The sequence below is a fragment of the Delphinus delphis genome, chromosome X, assembly GCF_949987515.2.
Source record: "Delphinus delphis chromosome X, mDelDel1.2, whole genome shotgun sequence".
NCBI classification, from domain to species: Eukaryota; Metazoa; Chordata; class Mammalia; order Artiodactyla; family Delphinidae; genus Delphinus; species Delphinus delphis.
The window spans coordinates 17,900,078-17,918,679 of NC_082704.1; the positions used below are offsets into that span (position 1 = coordinate 17,900,078).

General features: G+C 37.2%; 1 protein-coding gene across 2 annotated transcripts in view; it reads left to right on the forward strand.

Moving 5' to 3' along the window:
- The window catches only part of ZNF280C (zinc finger protein 280C), a 30,877-nt gene extending 13,415 nt beyond the window's left edge, over positions 1-17,462 (forward strand). For both annotated transcript variants that reach the window (XM_060002623.2, XM_069540368.1), the window contains 7 exons: positions 2,924-3,055; positions 7,216-7,511; positions 7,971-8,111; positions 12,502-12,564; positions 16,435-16,553; positions 16,950-16,986; positions 17,112-17,462. In XM_060002623.2, the coding sequence (XP_059858606.2) occupies positions 2,924-3,055; positions 7,216-7,511; positions 7,971-8,111; positions 12,502-12,564; positions 16,435-16,553; positions 16,950-16,986; positions 17,112-17,127 (804 nt within the window). In that variant the 3' untranslated portion in view covers positions 17,128-17,462. The remainder of the gene's footprint in view (positions 1-2,923; positions 3,056-7,215; positions 7,512-7,970; positions 8,112-12,501; positions 12,565-16,434; positions 16,554-16,949; positions 16,987-17,111) is intronic.
- The last annotated feature ends 1,140 nt before the right edge of the window (positions 17,463-18,602 follow it).

Sequence of the window (18,602 nt, forward strand, 5' to 3'; positions counted from 1 at the left end):
GTACGACAGCCACTAGTGCTTTTACTTGCATTATCTTGTCTGATCCTTACAACCACTCTACAAAGCAGGTATGCGATCATTTCCATTTCATAGATAAGGAAACAAAGCTTTATAGAAAGTAAGTTACCTTGCCGAGTGTCACATTCGCTGATAGTTGGCAGAGCCAAAAATTGACCTAGGGCCCAAGCTTTTACCTCAGAGTCATTCTTCACTGACATTAGGTCTAAAGGCAGATATTACAGAGAGTCAGAATTAGCCTTGAAAACCTTCAAATCGCCCAAAAGATATAGTATCCTTGTCAAAAAGTTCAACACAATTTTTGTCTCTATCCTTGGAATAGGTCACCATTTTTTTGGTTGAACATCATGTTATTTTAAAAACGTACTGTATTATTCTCAGCACATCACAGGTATACATGCATAAGAGAGATATGAAAGACTTGAGTCCATCTAAGGGAATAGTAGGTTAATGTCCCCATCTCAGGGCTCTGGGCAAATGCTCATTGAATGGAATGGCAGACATTTTGAACTAGTTTAATTGTGCTTGCTTCTCATGTGCACTCTCTGTCAGTCTCTTGCTGCCTGCCTTACTGGTTATTAAACAGATACTTATTTACTGTTTAATATATACCAGGGACTGTTTTACAGAAGTGAGCAAAACAAAGTTTGTGCTCTCTGGAATTTGCATTATAGTGGCAGGTGGGAGAGAGAATGAGAATATGTATTATGTCTGAATGTATCTGTATGCCAGCTGGTAATAAGTACCATAGGGAGGAAATACATGAGGATAGGGAATGCCAGGGCTTAGGAGGTGAAAGAGTAGCTTCTGTTTTTTTATGTGGGGGGTGGTCAAAGAAGTCTCTCCAGAGGAAATAAGGGATTAAGCCATGTGGCTATCTGGGAGTGAATGTTCCAGGCAGAGGGAACAGTAAGTAGGCAGTGAGGTGAGCATATATCTAGATGTTCAAGAAGCAACAAGGAGGCCAGTGTGGCTGGAGCATGGTAAACAAGTGGGAGAAAGAGTAGTAGGAGATGAGGTTGTAGCAACAGAATGCGGGGAAGATAGTATATGGCCTTGTAAGCCAGAGTCAGGATTTTGGAGGGTTATGGGAAGCCATTGGAGTGTTTAGGCATGTGAGAGATTATTCTGGCTGCTATGGAGAGAATAGACTGTTGGGAGGAAAGAGTGGAAACAAGAAGGTAGGAGGCTATTGTGAGAGAGTGCGGGTGAGTGACTTGGACTCATCTGGTGGCAGTGGTCGGAGGTGATGACAAGTGGAAAGATTATGCTTTTGAAGGTAGAGCTGAAAGGTTTTATCAGTGGGGTGTGAGAGAAAGAGTTAAGAGTGACCAAATTCCCTCATCCTGAGCAGCTGCAAGAATGATGTTCCCATATATTGAGATATTGGGAAGACTATGGAAGGAACAGATTTTTTTTAAGGGTGGATGGGGGAAAATCTAGAGTTTAATTTTGTCCATGTTGATTTGAAGTGCATGTTAGATATCAAATAATGATGTTGAGTAGGCAGTTGGATGAATACTATTTAAAGTCATGAAACTGGATGAGATATAGGTACAGGTAGAGAAAAGATTTCTGGGACCTATATCTGGGGAACTTTCTGTCATGTTACCTTGCTATCAGCTTCTTGACTGAGTTTTTTTTCCCCCCTCTTTCCCCTCTCTTGAGTACATATAGGTGAATCTGTTTATGTTGGCTGTACCTATGATATGATCCAATTAACCATACTTCTTAAGATGAAACTAAAATAGTAATACAAGTACATTATATTTACCTATTGCTTTGAACTTTGTAAGGAATTTTTATTTATCAAATGCCTGCTGTGCACCAGTAATGGCTAGGTACTTTAATGTATGTTACCTCATTTGATTTTTCCTAAATGTTTATTTGTGTTTTAAATGCAAATAGTGATGAACCTGTGGAGATACAGCTTTAGAGAAAACATTTTTATATTTGTACGTTGTTCCAAATTTACCGATGAATGTACAATACATATTTTAATTGATGACAGCATATACAAAAAAACTGCAGTTGCTAGTATGTAGTAGAAAGAACACTAACTAGCTATGAGCCAAGTGCCTTACATCTCTCTTCGGTCCTGTTTCCTATTGGTAAAGTAATAATATGACCAGGTTTCAGAAGGAACATAGTCAAGGGGTTCTCAAATAGTAAATTCAGATCAGTTGTTCTGATTTATGCTTCTGTAACCATGCCGTCCAATATCAGTCGCTAGCCACATGCGTCTATTCAAATTTAAATTAATTTAAAATTAAAATTAAATGAAATTTTAAAATCGATTTCTCTGTTGCACTTGCCACATTTCAAGCACTCAGTAACCACATGTGGCAGTGGATACCATATCAGACAGTGCAGTATAGCACATTATCATCACTGTTTAAAGTTCTGTTGGACAAACACTGACATATACAACCATTTCTATAACATAACTTTCTTGGGAGTGTCTGGTTAAATTTGTTTGGTTTTAGAAAGTTCAATATATGTTACCAACTTGTGAAACAAATGGAAATAACAAAAATTATTTGATCTTTCCAAGAATAAAAGTATAATATAGCTCATTTTCATGATATCATATGTTTGAATAGTTTATACTTCAAATTAATAATTAAGTAAACTCACACTACAAATAGTATAGGACTTGTCCCATTGTAATCTAATTGATATAATTATCATATTGATTGCCTGTATGATAACAAATACTTTTGAAACTCAAATACTAATGCAAGAAGTACTTGTAAAAAATGAAATATTTTGGAATTATTTATGATAGGATGTGGTAAAATTCTGGTTTTAAAATTCTTTAGCTATTAAGAGCAATTTCAGGCCTCGGGATTTGTGGTGGCAGAAATTATTTTCTAATATTATTTCTAATATTTATTGTAAACAGAAGAAAGGAGTTCATCGTTGTACAAAATGCAGACTACAATTTTTGACCTACAAAGAGAAACTGGATCACAGGACCCAGCATCGGACATTTATAAAGCCTAAAGAGCTAGAAGGATTGCCTCCTGGTACAAAAGTGAGTTTTAAATATGTTGTGTTTTAACATTGTATGATAATAGAAATAAACCCCTGCCTGTTTTAATCTATTAAATATAATATTAAAAATTGACTTCTGGTTGTCATTAAAATTTTAATTTTAGGTTTTATCATTCTTATGCTTGGAAAGAAAATTTTTTATCCATTGTTTTTTTTAAATTAATTAATTAATTTATTTATTTGGCTGTGTTGGGTCTTCATTTCTGTGTGAGGGCTTTCTCTAGTTGCAGTGAGCAGGGGCCACTCTTTTTTTTTTGGGGGGGCCACTCTTCATCGCGGTGCACGGGCCTCTCACTGTCGGAGCCTCTCCTGTTGCGGAGCACAGGCTCCAGACGCTCAGGCTCAGTAGCTGTGGCTCACGGGCCCAGTTGCTCCGCGGCATGTGGGATCTTCCCAGACCAGGGCTCGAACCCGTGTCCCCTGCATTGGCAGGCAGAAGCCCTATCCATTGTTTTTTGAGTTGATTGAAATGTGCTATATTGGAGCATATTCCTTTGCAGTGAGTGCAACTATATTAACTGTAGACTGAGTTATTGTGTTGTTCCAATATTCTATAGTCTGGGGACTTCCCTGGTGACACAGTGGTTAAGAATCTGCCTGCCAATGCAGGGGACACGGGTTCAAGCCCTGGTCCGGGAAGATCCCACATGCGCGGAGCAGCTAAGCCTATGCGCCACAGCTACTGACCCCACGCTCTAGAGCCCGTGAGCCACAATTACTGAAGACCACACACCTAAGAGCCCGTGCTCCACAACAAGAGAAGCCACCGCAATGAGAAGCCCACTCACCGCAACGAAGAGTAGCCCCCGCTCGCCGCAACTAGAGAAAGCCTGCACAGCAGCAAAGACCCAACGCAGCAAAATAATTAATTAATTAATTAATTTTAAAAAATACTTTAAAAAAATATTCTATAGTCTGTTTTTGAGCTTTTCCAGTTGGCAGCGTACATGTCTGCTTCAGCTGGTGAGGAATCATGTTTATCTTTGTGTCTCCAACATCTGTCATAATGCCTTGAATGCCGTAGTTTGTTGAAGTTGGCATTACTGAGTCAACTCTTAGAGAAGCAAATTCTCTTAATTAGCATTGCACTGTTAAGTGAGCAAACACACATCTGACGACAAATTTCATTTTCCCTCTGCCTTATGTACATCTGTTTTCTTTGACTTCTTCTATGTAAAGTCAGCTTTTGACTATTTGCTCCAGTAGAGGGATGCACAATCCAAAGTGAAATAATTCCCAAACATTTAGTACTTATATTTGAGTACTAAACTTTGATGTGAGTATGTCTGCTATTTGAGTTCATTAAAATAATGTAAAGCAATGCTCTGAAGCTCTAGAGGGAGAGAAGCTATCCAGTATCCTTCCCTGTAGTCCATTCATTCCATGCTGGAACAAGACACGCAGAATACTAACATAAGCAGTGCAATCCTCTCTCGTATCTTCCCTTATTAATAATAATGGTAATAATTATATACTATAATTATGATATTATTAATAAATGAGACTAAATGTCTTGTTAGCACTTCAGAATTAAGCTTTCCATGTGCTTTTTCATACATTCTGTTATTTAATCCCTGTAGCAAACCAGTGAGGTAGAGAAGGCAGGTATTATTCCCATATTACAGATGAGGCTTAGAGAGGATAAGTTACTTACTCAAGGTCACATGGCTAGGAAGAGGTAGTACTGAAATTTAACCTCAGGTCTTTTGACTCCTAGTTCAGTGCTTTTTGTATGATACCAAATATATAGGTGACTGTTTTTCATTATCAACCAATGGGTATAATCAAACATTTCTTTTTCTGAATATTAAATTAGAAATTTTATATTAGTTCGCTCTAAGAAAATTCTGAATATTATTAAATTCTCCATGCTGTATGATGAATTGATGTAACCTCCGCAGTAACCTTTGCCCAAAGAACCCCCAGAGAGAGGTCACATTTACTGGAGATCTGGTTTTTTTGGGGGGGTGCATTATTGTTTTTAATTGAGGTATAGTTGATGTACAATATTATATAAGTTTCAGGTGTTAACAGTGATTCTGGAGATCTGTCTTATAGTTACCAAAGAGTTATTTCAGGATTTGAGATTTAAATTTTGACCTCTATATTTACCAAAGCTATTTAGTTATATCAGAGCATAAAATAGCCATGGAATGTGCTCTTCTGACCCATTACTATCTGTGTTAACATATAAATGCTATCAATACAAAACTAGTATTACAACAGTAAATAAATACTGAGGGTAAATTTCATTTAATTGGTATGACCATTTAGAATAAATGCGAGACTTACCTGATTGTAGTTTATACCCTGATGTTTAACTTTTTGTATTGCAGTGATTTTTTTTTTTGGTAACAGCTTTATTGACATGTAATTCATATACCATACGATTCACCCATTTAAAGTATACAATTCAGGGGTTTTTAGCATTTTTAGCATATTCACAGAGTTGTGAAAACATCACTACAATCTATTTTAGAACATTTTATCACCCCCTAAAGAGACCCCATAACCATTAGTAGTCACTCCCAATTTCCCCTCCACCAGCAACAGGCAAACTTTAATCTGTTTTCCATCCCTGTGGGTTTTCCTCTTCTGGACGTTTCATACAAATGGAATCATACAATATGTGGTCTTTTATGACTGGTTTCTTTCACTTAGCATAATGTTTCTGAGGTTCATCCATATTGTAGCTTGTATCAGTACTTTGTTCCTTTTTAAGGCTATATTAGTACTTGGGTATCAGTACTTTATTCTTTTTTATGGCTGAATATTATTCCATTGTATGGATGTACCATATTTTATTTATTCACTCATAAGTTGATGAGCATTTGGGTTGTTTCCACTTTTTGGCTGTAATGAATAATGCTCTCATGAAAATTCATGTACAAGTTTGTTTTTTTTTTTTAATTTTTATTTATTTTTATTTATTTATTTTTGGCTCTGTTGGGTATTTGTTGCTGTGTGCGGGCTTTCAGTTGTGGTGAACGGGTGCTACTCTTCGTTGCGGTGTGCGGGCTTCTCATTGCGGTGGCTTCTCTTGTTGTGGAGCACAGGCTCTAGGCATGCGGGCTTCAGTAGTTGTGGCTCGCGGGCTCTAGAGTGCAGGCTCAGTAGTTGTGATGCACGGGCTTAGTTGCTCTGTGCCATGTGGGATCTTCCCGGACCGGGGCTTGAACCCATGTCCCCTGCATTGGCAGGCAGATTCTTAACCACTGCACCACCAGGGAAGCCCATGTACAAGTTTTTGTGTGTACATTTCTCTTGAGTGGAATTGCTAGGAGTGGAACACCTAGGATTATATAATAACTCTTATGTTTAACATTTTGAAGAACTGCCAAACTGTTTTCCAAAGCTACTGCACCACTGTACATTCCCACCAGCAATATATGAGGGCTGCAGTTTCTCCACATCCTGTTAACACGTGCTGCTACCTGTCTTTTTCATTATAGTCATTTAGTTGGTCTGAGGTGATACATTACTGGAGTTTTGATTTACATTTCCTTAATGACTAATGATGTTGAGCATCTTTTCATGTGCTTATTTCATGTGTATATCTTCTTTGAAGAAATGTCTATTCAGATCATTTGCCCATTTGTTAATTGGGTTATTTGTCTTTTTATTGAGTTGTAAGAGTTCTTTATATATTCTGTATACAAGTCCCTTATTAGAGATATGATTTGCAAATATTTTCTCTCATTCTGTGGTTATCTTTTATCTTTCTTAATAGTGTCCTTCAAAGCACAAAAGTTTTAATTTTTACCAAGTCCATTTATCTATTCTTTGGTTGCTTGTGCTTTCAGTATCATATTTAAGAAATCATTGCCTAACCCAAGGTCATGAAGATTTACTCCTATGTTTTCTTCTAAGAGTTTTATAGTTTGAGCTCTTACAGTCTGGTCTTTGATACATTTTGAGTTAATTTTTGTATTTAATGTGAGGTAGGGGTCCAAATTCATTCTTTTGCATGTAGATATCCAGTTGTCCCAGCACCATTTGTTGATAATACTATTGTTTCCCTCACTGAATTGTTTTGGCATCCTTGTCAAAAACCAATTATGGCCTGCATAATGTTTGATCTTTTTAATATTAATGTGATGCTTAATTTTCTAAAAATATATATTGCCTTCATTTTTATAGGTTACTATTCGAGCTTCAGTTGGACCTGTTCGTTCAAGTCTATCAACTACATCTTCCAAGGATACTCCAAGCACTTCTTCTCTTCAGGTCTCACCTTCAAAGTCTACAAGTGAAACTGCTGAAGATCCTACAAAACCTTATGAAAGTAAATATAAGACAAGAAAGTCTTATGCAACTACGTCCACTGCAAGTAGTCAAGGTGGAGATGTATTTGAATATAAAGCAAAAACCTATCACAAGCAAAAGAAAGAGTGCAACAAGAAGAATAAAATCGGCATAGTTTTGAAGAACTTAAGGTAATATCTTTTATTCCTGATATACAATCCTAATTTAATATTAAATATTAAAGGTTATTTTAATATAGCTTAGCATATCACTAGGTATGCACATTTACATGATAATCACTTATCTGGCATGTAGGCCAAGAAGATAATAAAAAGGTACTTTCTACAACTGCTGAACAGAACTTGAATTACTGAGTTTATTGTATAATTGTCATCTTTTACACTAATCTTATATTTTATGCTTATATCTTGTGATAGTTGAATTGTTAACGTGATCCTTTTTATTCCAAGGAAACATTAACTGGTATTAGACTTTTTTACTTATTCTAGCTTGTTGTTTCCAAGCAGATTTTCAAATTATAAGTCTATTTAAAGATTTAATTTAAACACCTTGGCTTCAATTAATAAAACATTAATAAGGCTTTACCATATTATTTTGTTTTACAATATATTTTTTCCTGTCTCCATAAGGTGTCTTCGGGGAGTTCACAAGTGCATTGAGTGTCGTTCCAAAATAAAAGATTTTGCAAGCCACTTTTCAATATATATCCACTGTAATTTTTGCAGATACAAAACAAACTGTAACAAAGCCTTTATAAATCATACGGTGAGGTGAGTTAAACATGTACACTGCCAGTCAAAACTGCCATTCAAGATATTTGGTTTGGGGTTTTTTTTTTATTTGTTTGTTTTATTTTTTAAAAATATTTCTCATGCGTTTTTAATATTTAGATACTTGGTTTTTGAAAACAAAGCCAGTTTGTCACATCAAGGATCTAAAAAGATCTAGCAACAGGGAACTTCTAGGATATTACCCAATACTGTTTTCCAGCATAATAACTCATGAAATTAGTGGAACAAAAATTTTAAGAACAGTTAGACTAATGAAATTAGAATAGGTTTGTTAGGGAAACTATTTTTCAAAGTCTTTCAGAAAGTGGTCCATAAAATTTAAAATTTTTCCAAAATATTTATCAAATAAATACATGGAACCACGTGAGTGTTATCCACTTCAAAGCAGTCAACTTTTAGAGACTTCAGCTTTGTCAAAGACGCTAGGAACATCATCGGTGCTCACATGCTCACTCTCTCGCACTCTCTCTCTCTCTCTCATCCGTCTGTCTGTCCATTTGTCTTTCAAGCTATCTATCTTTGCATTCATTTGATGAATGTGAAATGAGAGAGTACAGGGATATTCCGGTCATGACGCTACTGTTGGAATTTCTTTTCATATATCAATTCTATTTACATTATTTGAGCACCTACCATGTACTCTATTGCTAGAGAAAGACTTCAGAGCCCTCATTACTTTCATTTGAACCTCATTGGTACTTTATGCCTTCGGGATAGATTTTTTTTAATAGACAAAAATTATTCAGATATAAATAAGTTGATTATTCAGATTGAGGTAGTTCCATTTATTTTCAGTCAGAAATAAGGTATAACCAATAAAAGTGGTTCTCTTGCAAATCATAACAAGACCTCTACGTTACTTTATGGTCATAGTTAACTACCACTTTCAAGGATTTGCCCACATTTTTTAATGCCTTCAGAACTTAGCTCTCAGTTTTTTTGTTTCCCCTTGATGATCAGCCTGTCATCATGTTGCCTTGACTTCTTTAATGCCAGCACTTCACATCCACCTCTGAGGTGTTGTACCCCCTTCTTTACCACCATCCAATTTTACCTCATCATATACAATATTCATTCGTTTTGAAATCTCATTACCCCAGGACTTTCAGTCTTGACCCCTCTTTCCAGTCCAGCATCACCAATCCAATTGTATAGTCAACTTCACCCTCAAGTTCATCTGTTTTGAATGTTGCTTTGTTTTTTGTTCTAGAATCCTTTACATCTTCAATCATGCTTAACCTTGCTATCCTTGACTCTCTTATCCTTTTTGATCTTTTTCTATGCTCAATTCTAGACCACCAAACTGTGCTTGATTCAGTCAGCTCTGAATTCCTGATCTTTAACTTTAATGTGGTCCTGTCTTTTAAAAAATACCTCTTTGTTTTTGTCTACAACATGTTTAAATCCTTTTCAGTACCTTCAAGATTTTATTCTAGTCTCTCAGTTGTTAACCTTGCCTACTAATTACTCAGAGGTCATCCTTTTCATTTTTCCCAAGGTTAACCTCTTTCTACCTCGTTTTTGTTTTCCTTCATCCAAACATTAATCTCAGAAAAAGATATGTCCTCTTTTTCAAAGTTAATCCTGCCCCTCATCTCCTCCATTTCCTCCATAATCTTATGCACCTTCATTTCATTTTTCTCTCTACCACATTCCTTCTGCCTGCAAATATTTTCAGGTATTCTTTTTTTTTAGGATGAGGGAGATTTGCCTTTACTTTGCATATTTTCTTATCTTCCTTTTACTGTCAACATTTGTAAAGAGTATTCTTTACTATCTTGTTTGTCGTTTCTTTACCCTTTGTAATTTGAGTATCACCCCCATCTATCAGTTCAAGCTGCCCCTTTGAAGGTTATCAGTCATGTCCTAATCACTCAGTGTACTCACTGCTTTTCATTCTTACTCCTCCATGACTTCTTTAGAGTATTTGATACTTTTGATCACTCACTTTTGAAACTCTTCTCAACTTCTCTTAAACTATTACCACCATTTTTTTCTTGTTTGCTACTCCTCTATTTCATTACCTTTTCTTTCTTCAGCTCTTCTTGCCTCTTTACGTTTCTTTTCTTGGTACTTCAACCACTCTCAGAGTTTTATCTTTTACCTTTCAACTGTAAATCCTCCAATTTCAGTGCTGAGTTTTCCTGAGATCCAACTCTTCATCTCTAACTATTTGATAGATATTTTCACCTTTAACTCACTGGCATTTATACAGGACACAAATAAGTCAAACATTTTTGTCTGTCTAGGATCCAAACTCTTATCACCCCAATACCCTTTAAGCTCAGTCTGTCTCCACGCATTATTTCCATAAATGTGGAGCATCACCTGGAAATAATAGACTTTAAGTTTCTGAAGCCTATGGAGTTCTCTTGATCTGCCACCATTCATCATGGCTTCCTGAAAGTCCATCTTCTGTAATTTACCACTCTGCCTCACAACTACTGCAGTGGTTCTGCACCCATACCTCAGTTGTTCCAAACCAGACCACAGCCAACCTTTCTCTCAGTATACTGCTGGGGAGAATGCTGGTCTCTTATTCTGTGCCTAACACATGGCTGCCCCAGTGGGGCTTTAATTCTGCCCCTAATTTCCAAGAGATTAAATTGGAAGTTATCTTTGGTGTTTCTTAAACCCATGGATCATTCTGTCCTCTCCTTTCCCATTTTCCATAGGCTCCTCAACTGTCCTGTAGGACCTCTAACCCCATTCTATCCCAAAATATTCCCAATTGGGTCCAGGCTTCCTTCATAGCCTTTTTCTAATTTCCAGTTAGCCCCAACCCTGCACTGCATTGTCATCACACACACTGATTGCTTACTCATCGTTAGCCTCATACAGAACTGAAATCTTCCACTTTTACTCTTCTAAGGGCCTTGAAGCTCTCTCTTCTGTTTCCCCTACTTCATTGGTGCCTTGCTTCCCTGGTTGCCTCAAGTACCTCTCCGTTAATTGGATACCCTCACTCCGACCCGTGTGGACTTTTGTCATAGGACTAAGCTCTGTATGTACAGAAGCTTCATTTTTCTCAGAGGTTGAGTATCTTTATTCTCAGCCCATACCAACTCTGTAATCATACAGAAGTCAAGCCTCCCAGATTAATTAATCTTCCCCAATGTATAGTTTGTCCCATATTCAATATCTAAAGTGACTTTTCCTTAATTCTTTGGAATGCCCTTCTCCTTCCCTTTCATTTTACCTTCTGTGAAGTATCTGATCACCACAGCCACTCGTAGGAATCAGTTGTTTCTTTGAGTTCTGTACTACTCAGCTATTCTGCCGCATATTAAATACGTGTCTGTCTTACCTACTTGAGAGAGCAGTTCTTTGTATTCACCATAGCACCTATTCTGAGGATTTTTTCTTGGCATTATAGGTAGCCATTCTTTTCCCATGTATACGTGGTATGCTGATGATAGTTACTGTGTGTCTAAGGGTAACCATTGACTTGATGTGTTGTCTGGTTTGGGTCTGTCAGTGCAAGCTAGGGCTAGTACTTTTCAGACTTTATCTTGCATAAGAATCATCTGAAAAACTTGTTGAAAATGATTTCTGGGCTCCACCACCAGAGATTAATTCAGTAAGTCTGGAGTGGGAGCTGACTTTGTATTCCTAATAAGCTCCCAGGTGATACGGATGCTGCTGGTCTATGGACCACAGTTTGAGTAATACTGTGCTACACTAATCCCAGCTAATTCTGCCTGACTTTCTAATACAGGAAAGCTTTCCTTATCAGTTTAAAAGGGGGTATAAAAGCTATTAGCATTGGCTGCAAAATTTGGTTAGTGGTTTTCTGTTCTGTGCGGAGAGAAAGTATTGTTTTAACTCATGAGCTCTGTTTTTAATTCGCGTTCTTTAAAAGCTCTCCTAGTAATTGCAAAAGATTCTTTAAATGTTTCATTTTACTGATGGTAAGTAATGTCATTTAGCCCAAGAAACATTTACTTCCAGGATCATTCAGATTGGTCCCCTGGGCTAAGTATATCAAGATTAGAAAGTAATAATTATTATTCATAACAATTTATATTATAGCAAAATACATTATTAGCCAATACCTTTTAAGTTGTTCTCAACTCTTAACAGTTGAAAAACTTAACTTGATGCTCTTTGCATTTTTAACTCTAAAGGTTTTTTTTTTATAATGGTGAGGTATGATCATTTAAGATTATTCTCAGGGAAATATGTTGTTCGAAAACACACAGGGAAAATGAAATGTAAGATAAAAATCTTGAATTAAACAGAGATGCTAATAGAGTTTTATAATTTAAATCATGGTCTTTTATTCAAAACTAAGCATAGGCTTGAAAAGTGATCATAAAATTAATGACTTATTGTATAATAAAATCTCATTTGTCTTTTGTCTCTCCAGCTCTCATAGCAACCAGCCAACTAAACGGTTTTATCTTTTTAAGAAGCATTCTGGAACTCTCAGGTAACTACTCGATCTTTTTTTTTTTTTTTTTTTTTTTTGCGGTACGCGGGCCTCTCACTGTTGTGGCCTCTCCCGTTGCGGAGCACAGGCTCTGGATGCGCAGGCTCAGCGGCCATGGCTCATGGGCCCAGCCGCTCCGCAGCTTGTGGGATCTTCCCGGACCAGAGCACGAACCCGTGTCCCCTGCATCGGCAGGCGGACTCTCAACCACTGCGCCACCAGGGAAGCCCTACTCGATCTTTTTTCATTCTCTCTACTGAAAAATTATAGTAGCTTTTTAACCTGATGCTGGAGTGCCTAGTTTGGAAAATGAAGTGATTGCTACTAGACATAATAGAGTTCTGTACTTTATATCCTTACCTCAAAGAGGGGATTGCCTGTATTCTCTAGCTAAACTTGTTTCAGTGATGTCAGGCATTAAGGTGAAACTTTCATGAATTTGCATTATAAAATTAAAAAAATAAGGCTCTCCAGCAATATTTGAAAATTTAAGACTTTTAAGATACCTAGTAAAGTGACTAACACTACTTTGTTTGTGATCAGTGTATAGCCTTCATAATCCTTGGGGCTTTTTTATTTTTGAAATAAAAGTACACAACTTGTTTACTGTTCAGAGGAATTGTGAACATTTCTAAAGGCATTGATAATTCATTTTGGTTATACCACACACACTTAGCTCAGAATCCACTAAGAACCATTTTTTTCACATTCTTCTAATTCCTTTTCACTCTATATTCCTTTAATTATTTTGTTCGTGTTCTCATTGCTATTTGAAATACCAGTGTCAAGATCTTTGTAGCAAGAGGCTAAGACATAGACTTAAGTTTAGCCAATAGTTGTTTTGATGCTTTGGGTTAGTGGAAAAGTAGAAGAGGGAATGCTGTGTCTCAGGACCTTTGTATTTTATTATTCCTTTTGCCTCATTTCCTCTTCCCCAGATATCTGTATGGGTAGCTAGCTCCCATGGTAGCTACCTTTAGATAGCTCCTTTAGGTCTCTCCTCCAATGAGTGAGCCTTACCTGGACCGCCCCATTTAAAGTAGCATCCGGCCTTCCCTGGTGGCGCAGTGGTTGAGAGTCCACCTGCCGATGCAGGGGACACGGGTTCGTGCCCCAGTCTGGGAGGATCCCCCATGCCGCAGAGCGGCTAGGCCTGTGAGCCATGGCCACTGAGCCTGTGTGTCTGGAGCCTGTGCTCCGCAACGGGAGAGGCCACAACAGTGAGAGGCTCGTGTACTGCAAAAAATAAAGTAAAAATAAAAAATAATAATAATAAAGTAGCATCCTTTCCCCAGGCCCCACCCCCAGCACTCCCTCTCTTCCCTTTCTTGCTTTGTTTTTACTTCATGGCAGCTTTTTACTGTTCAATGTATTGTATATTGTGTATTTCACCCTCTTGTTTATTGTCTATATCTTCTCACTAGAATGTGTGTAGTTCAGATACTGAGCTATGCCAGACATTTGCTGGGCATTGAATAGTGCCTGGCACATGATAGGCATTCCATAAATATTTGTTGAGTAAATTAATATTGAAAGTGACATATGTGGAGTATGTGGACGATAGACAAATAGCTCATAGGCAGAGGAAAGTTTGATTCCATTTTTAAAATATATTAGTGCTATTTTTAAAATATTACTAAATTCAGGGCATTAGAAGATTCTAATAAACTATATTTAGGTATTAACCTGTACTAAAAATTTTTATAGTAATGAAAAGGATTTGTAAAGATGAGAATTTAATTTGATTTTTACCTCACTATTGTCAAACACAGTTGTGTGCTTGATTCTTAAATTAACTGTATGACTTTAAAGATCTGAGGTGCTTTTTTCTTACCTTGGGTGGATCTCAAATTTAAACAGAAAATTGGTTATTTTCTGTGTATGGGAGGTTTCATACTTGTAATTTTACAAAATAAATTTTGTAATTAATATTTTGTTAAAATGCAGTGTTCATTCTTTAACTGTTTATTGTACATCTATTATGTATAACACAGTGTAGCAAGTCCTATAAAGATGACAGTGATGAAGAAGGCTTGGTACCAACCTTCAAGGAATGTACCATTTACAGTAAGGTGTGAACATAAATAACTACAGAAATTAATGCAAGGAGGTTTGTAATAAGTGCAATGAGAGTTACTGATTTCAAAAGAAAGAAAGTTTTCTACTTAGAAGAAGAGGCACGGGGCATTTTAGTTGGAAGAAATAGCATGAATAAAAATGCAGACAGGAAAAAAGCAGAAGACATACACAATGAATGGCAAGTAGTACAGTTTGAATGGAGCATGAAGTTCATATAACATAGCATTAAGTTCAGAGTCTGGGGAAATGGTTTTGCGCTGAGATGCAGATTGTGGAATCCTTGAAAAAGGCTGGGGAATTTGGACGTAATTTTAATTTGAGGATGTTGGGAAAGCCATTGCGGTTTTGTGTAGAATCAAGGGTACTGAAAGAAGATCGATTTGGAGGGGTATACAAGGTGAGTTGTAGCTACATGAGGCACATAGACTGGTTAAGACTATTGCAGTAGTTAACACTGATTTAATAAGATAACCTGGGTTAAGGTGGCGAGGTGGTGTCATGTCACATTTAAGAATATGGGCTCTGAAAGGGAACCCTCTTGAATTGTTGGTGGGAATGTAAATTGATACAGCCACTATGGAGAACAGTATGAAGGCTCCTTAAAAAACTACAAATAGAACTAACATACGATCCAGCAATCCCACTACTGGGCATATACCCTGAGAAAACCATAATTCAAAAAGAGACAGATCCAGACGTTTTCCCGGACTCCCTCCCAGCTAGCCGTGGTGCACTAGCCCCCTTCAGGCTGTGTTCACGCCGCCAACCCCAGTCCTCTTCCTGCGCTCCAACCAAAGCCTGAGCCTCAGCTCCCAGCCCCGCCCGCCCCGGCGGGTGAGCAGACAAGCCTCTCGGGCTGGTGCGGCACCGATCCTCTGTGCGGGAATCTCTCCGCTTTGCCCTCTGCACCCCTGTTGCTGCGCTCTCCTCCGTGGCTCTGAAGCTTCCCCTCTCCGCCACCCGCAGTCTCCGCCCGCGAAGGGGGTTCTAGTGTGTGGACACCTTTCCTCCTTCACAGCTCCCTCCCACTGGTGCAGGTCCAGTCCCTATTCTTTTGTCCCTGTTTTTTCTTTTTTCTTTTGCCCTACCCAGGTACGTGGGGAGTTTTTTGCCTTTTGGGAGGTCTGAGGTCTTCTGCCAGCGTTCAGTAGGTGTTCTGTAGGAGTTGTTCCACATGTAGATGTATTTCTGATGTATTTGTGGGGAGGAAGGTGATCTCCACTTCTTACTCTTCCGCCATCTTGAAACTCCCTGCATGATTTATTTTTAAGGCCTCCTTTCTTTTCTGACTTCATCATCAATTAAATAGGACATTAGATTGTAGACTTCACAGAGTGTATCCTTTTTTGTTCACTCTTGTATCCATAAGACCTAGTAGTACAGAGTATGTAACGAAGGTTCTCAGAAAATGTGTATTGAATGGATGAATATTGTAGCCTTGCTTTGCAGGTGGGCAAAGGCATGGAAAGATTGTACCTTGCACAAGTTATATAAGTTAGTGGAGTCATGACTGGGCTTTAGTTCTCTTCACTCATATCTTTTGGAAACCGGCATCAGAGGGAACAAGCTTATAGAGCACTAAATGCTAGCATAATTTAGACATGGCTATGCCATTTTCTAGAGACATGGTTATACCATTTCATATATATCGGGTTTATATAACAAAATTTGCAAATGGTGATCATGACACATAAAAAGTCAAGTTATTACATGGAAAAATAATGATTGAACTTGTATATGGATTTTCATAAAAGATAAAAACCTTTTCTTTCTGTCTTCTTTTTTTCATAGGGGCATTACTCTGGTGTGCCTTAAATGTGATTTCCTAACTGATTCTTCTGGTTTAGATCTTATGGCTAAACACTTAAGTCAACGTAAAACTCATACTTGCCAAGTTATAATAGAGAATGGTACGTATATAATTGTGTTACTTTGGATTTCTGATACTTATTCCAGTGTTTTTGATCAGCCACAATACGGCTCTTACATATTAAAATGACAGTTTCATTCCTCATATATTCTTTAAGAATTTTTTTTATTGAAGTATAGTTGATTTACAGTGTTGTGTTAGTCTCTGGTGTACAGCAAAGTGATTCAGTTATATACATAGATTCTTTTCCACTATAGTTTATTACAAGATATTGAATATAGTTCCCTGTGCTATACAGTGGGACCTTGTTGTTTATCTGTTTTATATATAGTAGTTTGTATCTGCTAATCCCAAACTCCTAATTTATCCCTTCCTCCCTTTCCCCTTTTCATTCCTCATATATTCTATTTTAAATGTAAAACTCTTCTAATTTCAGTTCCTGGGAGTATCTCAGCTTCTGGACCCACTTCTGCGTAAGTTTAATATTCATTTAGTGCATTTTTCTTTGATGGATTTTAGCACTGTTGCATTTTTTAAATGTATCATTAATAGAAATGAAAAATATTAAAGTATTTTGTTTTTGTTTTTGTTTTTAAAGCCGCTTGTTGAAATAGATTCCTGCTCTATGGAGCTCGTGCAACCTGGTGCAAGACAAGTTGGAATTTCCTAAGTTCAAAGTTCTGAAGTGTTTTCTTACACAAAGGCAGTTTCCTAAGTTCAAAGTTCTGAAGTGTTTTCTCATACGAAGGCGGTTAAACAGCCAAGTTCATGACACTAGTTCTCATTATTCAGCTCTTTTCAGCTTTCAGATGGCACTAGAGTCTTATTCCACCTTATCTTTGTGTCAGGTTAACATATCTTAACATATGTTTTTCTCTCCAGTTGGCTCTCTTCAAAAATAACTTTTGTTGCTATGGTCTTTTCTTGCTTTGCTTAAAATAATTTGTGTTCTTCTCTGCTATACTTGCTTTCAGAATATTGCATTCCAAAAGATGTGACTGTTCATCTTTTTTTGTCTGTTTTGTCTGGTTTCTTAGTTAATTTCTTATAAGTCTTACAATTTTAGATCAGATAGCTGTCTTTTTCCTCATTCCTTGTCTGTCATTGTTCTATTTTTCGTATTTTTCAGATGCAGAAGCAACACAGAAATTTCAAAAAAAGTCCAGGGTACTCCTGGTCAGTGTCCCCCTTCGATGGACACATCTGATGCCTGTTCTCTCTTTCCAAGGAATGTGAATTGTTTGACTGTGAGACCTCCTCTAGGTTGTGGCCTTAAGAAATCAGATCTTAGGGAGAGTCCCTTCCTTCATGACTGGCCTCCCATAAGACTGATGCTAATGTGGCCAGAGATGACCTCAAGGCCCACCAAATTGAGCACAACTTCCCCCTGGGGGCTTTGGTTCTTGATCTTAAGCTTATGGGTTGATTCTGACCAAGAAAAAAGCCCATCAAATCAATGCTTCAACATCCAAGTTGAAGTTTAATCATTTTGGCTGCTGCCCTTTAATCTTTCTCTAGCATGCATGCAGTCCAAGGAATATAAAAACTGGTTATGTAGGGAACCAAGGTTATTTCCATGTTCTTGGAAAACAAATTTCTAAAGTTAGTGATTTTTACTGTCATTTAAAGTTTTATCCAGTGTTAAAAAACCCTAGGAGTTTTCAGCAATACTAATATTCAACTTTTTTAAGTCTAATTTAATTTTGTTATCTTGGTTTTATGTTGTCTTCACCAAATTTATTAATGTCCGTTTTGTCATGTCCTCTTTTATTTCTTTTCTTTAAAACTTGTTTTGTGTTTGTTTTGTTTCATTAATAACTCCCCAAAAAATCCTTACAATTCTCCACAGATTTTATGTAGCTACCTATTGACTTCTTAATTTGGTAATTGTTTAGACCATTAGACATTATTATATCCTCTGTCTATCCTGGGACTATCATTAACATTATCTTAGTGATTGTGAGGTCAAAGACATAAAGAATTGGCAAAAAACACTTCCTACAGACCTTAAAACAAATTTTAAAGTTACATTTTCTGTACATCTAACACATAATGTCTTCTTAGCCATTAATGTAACTCCTTTGGATAA